This window comes from Malania oleifera, chromosome 6 (genome assembly GCF_029873635.1).
Source record: "Malania oleifera isolate guangnan ecotype guangnan chromosome 6, ASM2987363v1, whole genome shotgun sequence".
Classification (NCBI taxonomy): Eukaryota; Viridiplantae; Streptophyta; class Magnoliopsida; order Santalales; family Ximeniaceae; genus Malania; species Malania oleifera.
Genome location: NC_080422.1, coordinates 11240550 through 11246652, shown reverse-complemented (window position 1 = coordinate 11246652; position 6103 = coordinate 11240550). Strand labels below are relative to the sequence as shown.

The window sequence follows — 6103 nt, the reverse complement described above, 5'->3', positions numbered from 1 at the left end:
CCATTTACAAGATTTATGCAATGTTGGAGAGAATGAAATGAGAGATAGAATAGTGCGATAGTTTTGAAATAGAGAGGAGTTGCAGAACTTCAGTTAGACCAATTTTGAGCAAGCGGTCAATCAGAGAGTAATTTGTGATATGATTTTGCTGAAACTTTGACAACATGTTCAAGACGCGTCGTCCTTCAATCTGAATGGTGGAGATCTATTTTGGAGTTCTAGAGACCCAAGTTTTGTGGCCGGAATAGTAAATGCTTTTTGGATGATCTCTTGCAAACTCCTTACTTTTTATTTATAACTCTTATATATATATATATTTGGGAACCTATTTTTGCTCCAAATTTTTTAGTATTTTGTGATGTTTGAGCTGTTGTAAACTTGCCCTTCAATTATAGTGGAGTTTTTTATTGGGTCTCATAGGCCCTATAATTTTTACCCTTCACATTGAAGGTAAACCCTAAAAGATGTAAAAAGAATTACTTAGTCTATTTAAAAAAAATATTTTCAACTTTGTGAGCTATTATTTTAATTGTATTTTAGATTAATAAATATTTTTCATACGTGCAATTGATTTATTGATTGATAGAGATAAATGATAATAGATTATGACAATAAAATTTGTATTTCCATGAAATTCCATTATATATCTCTTTCTATATTCCTACTCCCCACCTCTCCTAATAGCATTATTAGCTTCAATTCTTAACCTTCTCAAGTTTCCATTCCTTTCATTTTAGATTGGGAAGACTTCTAATTAATGCTTTTATAATTTATTTGATGCAGAACAGCAAAAAGAATTTTAACGAAAATTTACCTTAGATTTTTACATATTTATCATAAATTTTTTCATTTCATTTCACTTTTAGCTCATTTTATCCAAACATATCAAATAGTGGTTTAGATTCAAATGAAAAATGAATTGCACTCTTTCGAATTAATTGACCCAAAAGTTAATTCTTAAGATTGAAGATGTTGTTTGCCTATCTCAAACAGCAACTCAAAGTCAATTTCAAAATAAGTAATAGTGGCATTACTTACCCATTACCAAAAACGGTACTCTTACTGGCAAAGTAAGGTTTGAAATACTCTCTCTCTCAATGCACTTTGTAAAAAATATATTAAGATCTTAGACTGTATAGCAATGAACAATAGCAAGAGCAAAGAATAAATATATAAGAACTCTATGGTGCATTTAAGATTGAAAAACATACACATTGTCAACATAATTCAAGATCAATTGTTCACTTCCTGCTACAACCAAGGTCATTCTCCATCTTATCATGCCAAACCAACTACGCTGATCAAACTATAACACATTCCGTCGCAAAAGGATGAGAGGCCATTCCAACCTTTAGAAAAGGCCACTGATCAGAAGGTGTCCAACCCCCAAGGTTCACCATTACCCATCTCAGGTAACAAAAGTGTAGCTGCAGGTTACCCCTAGGATTCTCATACCCAAGTAAGAATAGCCCCAAGGGTGTAGAGAACCAATGAAGGAAATTTAATTAGGACTTGGACAGCCAAACTACATTGAGAATGGCAGACGTGGCAAGCAAGAAGCAGCCGAAGAAAGTGAAGGCTATGGAGGCAGCAACCCGGTCGCAAAAGTTCAACAAGGGCTTACAGAAATTTGGTAGAACTGTGTGTCTGATTCCTGTGCGGTTCAGGTTCGAAACTCCCGATGCAGCTGACCCAGCACTCATCATTGCATATGCAAAGACCTGCAATAAGACCAATAATCAGCCAGCCCCCATGTAAATCACCAAACAGCTACAAGTAAAATGTAGTTTCTGTGTCCTCTAGCCACCAAACCTAGGTTGTGCCCTTGGTATAGATACACAGACCAATATGGAAACTTTAAATAAGTTAATAAAAATTGAAACTAATCTGAACATTCATCTACTCAATTCATTGTACATCACAATCCCCACCCTTAAATGGGAAATAACTAAATATTTCAGTTCAGTTGCATGGCAGGATTTGGTGAGAATAGAAGCATTATCACATGGCATGATATTATTGTAATAGATAAGCATGATCTATGAACTTCTCACTCCTTGCTCAAACAAGAAAATATCATTGTCATTGAGAAGTAAGAAATTCATGTTCAAGTTTCAACATAGGTCGAAGTGTTGTCTGACATTATGCCAGCTAAAGGGACGCTTATCCCTGATATAAGTTGAGCTTCTGTGTCATCAAGAGGAGACTGAAGAGTGCTAGCATCTGTCAATTCTGCTCTGACTGACGCTAGCAGCACGTGAAGCACACAACTTGAAAACAAACCCTTGCTCCCTTTTTCCCCATAAGCCTATTTGTTCAAATGATCACAGTAAAACACTAGAGCACAGTTTACAGGTAAACAACTTGTACTTCAATTGCCAAAGCATTAGATCAGAAGTTAACTAAATTTAAGCTGCCAATCAATTGGATGAAAGCCTCACAAATTACATCATCTTGAAAATACAATTAACCTGCAATTGATATCAGGGGAGTTGATATCAGGGGAGTAAATATCCAGAAATGATGATAAAAAAATCAGCATTCAACATTTGGTCTTTGCATCCACAGAAAATAAAATTCCCTTCATGGATACACTCCTTATCATCATCAATAGCAGAGATGCACTCCCCTTCTTGATTTGAAAAAAAAAAAAAATTGGAACTCTAATGGATGCCATTATAAGAGCACTTATAACTTCTTATCAGTAATAATTATAAGTTGTTTTTACACTATCATAACTAAAAGGTACAAGGGATGGGTGACCATGATGCACGGTTATGTACATCAATTCACATTCTTAGACATGCATGACTGATGACTCACACCTATATATTATGATCTGCAAGAAATTTTAACAAACTCAGAGCTAAGGGGAAAGGGGTGTGCACACATTAAAGTATCAACTCTTGCAAAATCTGAAGAATAAGGCAGAGCTTCACCTGATCCCCAGCAAAGACAAGCCAGGCATGATTCCGGGATGGAATGACTGGAGACTTTCTCAGCAACTTCCACGCACAAATAAGCAATTGCAGCACGGAGTGAGCTGCAACAGCGACCGAAACTCCAACCAGATACCTGTGCAGCCCAAATTCAACAACTTCTAGTCATTCAAAATACATTCCCCTCAAAAACACCATTTCTCATGGAACAAAATTTCTGCGAACTAGTTGGAACAAGAATCAGTGATCTGTTAATCACACTGATCAAATGAGCTCTACCTAACTAATGGGAAACTGACCCATATACCCTTCTGAAGTTCCATTGCCCCAAACCTATTGGTACTGATGTTGTTTGGGTCTGTGTTCACAAACACCATTAATTTGGACACACCCAATTTTAGATTAAAAGCGCCCTACTCATCATTCAGGGCATTGAAAAGCCAAGATGAGTAGATTACCTTCCTTCTACGGCACAAAGAGCGGAAATAGCCAGAGAAGGAATAAAACCTTTCTACCTAAATTATTCACATGATAAAATGTTATTTAGTTTGGGAGTTAAACTTCCATGGCTACTGCACTGCAAGCGTAGAAATAGAGGATACCCAGTACTCCGTTACAGACATAACCGAGCGAATCAAAACCAGCAGAAATTAAGGTCAATAAAAATTAAATTAGCACTAGACTTTCATCAGAATACCCCATAACCGCACTAATTTGTTGTAATATGCGCTGAAAAAAGTTATAATAATGATTTTCTAGAGTATTAGACTACGGAGTTCAATATACTAACGGTTTTCATTCTTCTGGATATTTTCCGTTAACTAGGAAAAAAATCGGGCAGGGGGTATACATAGTATATACACAGAGAAACAAAAGAGCGTTTGAGTTGGTTTCGGGGGCATACTCGTAGGAGTCTGAGAAGGACCACTTGGAGTACACTGGGAGGTGGAAGCCATAGAAGGAGATGGCGGCAGCTTGCTTTGCCGTGGTCATGAGCGACACCGCTGTCACAGAAGTCAGCAGACAGGCCAGCCGGAGAACGACATGCGAGACGTCCATATTACAGCCGACATTCCTCCGGCCAGATGGCCTCCCTGCCACCAGTGGTCCACTCATTGTCGCCGTCTCCGCCGCCACCTTCACTTCCTGCTGCTGTACCTCCACATCTGCCGGCAGCATTTTCCGGCCATTCATTCTCTCTCTCTCTCTCCTCTGCTTGTGTCTGAAACCAGGGTCGACGTGAACGGAGCGCGGTTAAAATGGTACGGGGGAAATTGTTTGCATGACGGGCCTGTCTGTGACGGAACGACACGCGGAGGAAACTGAGTGGGGGAAAATGGCGAAAAGCGGTGGCCGTGACTCAACAGTATGCTGGAATTGGTACTCCCGGTTTCCGCTTCAGCTCTAGCCTCTGGTACCCCCACAGGCGCACATTTCCCTCACCCTTCTGCTTTGCTAAAGTACGCTTTCTGAGTATTGCGCACCCTCTATTTTATTCTATTAATTAATTAGATAAAAGTATAAAACTAAAATAGTATTTGTTATTTTTTTTCATTACTTTTTAAAAATTCTTTAATACTTTTTTTAAAAATTTTACACTTTTAAAACAATAATTAAAATTTTAATATAAATTTAAATATTTAATAATATATTTTAAATATTTAATAATTTTACTTAATTATTATAGTTCAAGAGTTTTTTTTTAAGAAAAATTTTACTATAAATAACAATTGGAAAATAATAATATTTGTAAGTGGCTTTATTATTTATTTTAAATCCATTTTGATTGAAGATGGTTCTTAAAAATTGTATATAATTTAAAACCTTTTCAAATTTATAAATAATTCTCAAGTAAAAATTTTTAAACAAACAAGTCTTTGACATAATATTTTATTTTATTTTTTACATTTAATTCATGTGAGAATGACATAAAAATATTGAGGGTACAAATCGAGGAAGAGAAATGAAAAGAAAATTAAAAAAAACTAATATTCTATTATATTATTTTTCTATATCAAATATAATAAAAAATAAAAATTTATTATAATATATGTAATATTTTTTAAAAAAAATTAAACATAAATAGCATATAAAATAAACATTTTTATTGAGAAATTATATATATATATATATATATATATATATATATATATTTCACTTTCTTAGATAATCACACATGTCAAAATAAAATCCTTCATCAATTCTTTTCCTTTCCCTCAAATATTTCTAAGCACAGACCCAATTGGAATGAATAGGCCAAAAGTAACGTCAATCAAGATAGTCAATTAATTAATCAGGTGGGTCCTTTTTCTTCATGATTTGACATCCCTGACTATCTTAAAGAATTCAAATTTTAGAGCATGAAGTATAAACATTTATCTCCAACAATAAAAACAAACCTTAATCTCACAAAATGAAATCACTAAATTATTTTCCGTCAATTTATGTAATGATAAATCATTTCTTTTGACAGATTTAAGAATATTAAATTCTTACTTATTATCTTCTCCCAAATTATTTTAGATCTATCCTTACTTTTTTATTGCCTCCTACAATAACTTAATCACTCTTTCTCACAGGTGCACTATAAAACCTACATTACAAGTGTCCATATCATCTGAATCATCTCTCCCTTATCTTATCTTTTATAGGAACTACACCTAACTTACCATGAATATGTTCATTTCTTAATTTATTTTTCAATGTTATATCACTCATCCATTTAAACATTCTCATCTCGATAACTTTTATTTTTTAAATATTACATTTCTTTATTACCCAACATTCCGATCCATATAACATAACTAATCTTATAACTGTTTTATAAAACTTCCCTTTCAATTTTAAAGATAATTTACGATCACATAGTACACTTGAAACACTTTTTCATTTACCCAACCTGCCTTAACTCTATACATTACATCATTTTCAATTTCTCTTTCAACTTACATAATAGATCCAACGTATCAAAATCTACAAATACTATTTATTTTTTCATCATCAATTTTAACTTTATTTCTAATATTACTCCTATCATTACTAAAACTACATTTCATATATTCTATTTTATTTCTACTTATCCTAAAACCTCTAGATTCTACTAATATATACATAAGAGTAATTTCAGATGAACACTATTTCTCATTATTCTGGAAGTCTGCTAA

The 6103-nt window shown here is 34.0% G+C and overlaps 1 protein-coding gene across 1 annotated transcript; it reads right to left on the bottom strand.

The window, feature by feature from the left end:
* Window positions 1-1171: 1171 nt before the first annotated feature.
* LOC131157154 (CASP-like protein 3A1) lies at window positions 1172-4407 on the bottom strand. The gene is made up of 3 exons (XM_058111072.1): window positions 3844-4407; window positions 2940-3075; window positions 1172-1721 (listed from the first exon to the last, which is right to left on the bottom strand). Exons 1-3 carry the CDS (start codon window positions 4131-4133, stop codon window positions 1506-1508), a joined length of 642 nt encoding a protein of 213 aa, XP_057967055.1. The 5' UTR covers window positions 4134-4407; the 3' UTR covers window positions 1172-1505.
* Window positions 4408-6103: the final 1696 nt, after the last annotated feature.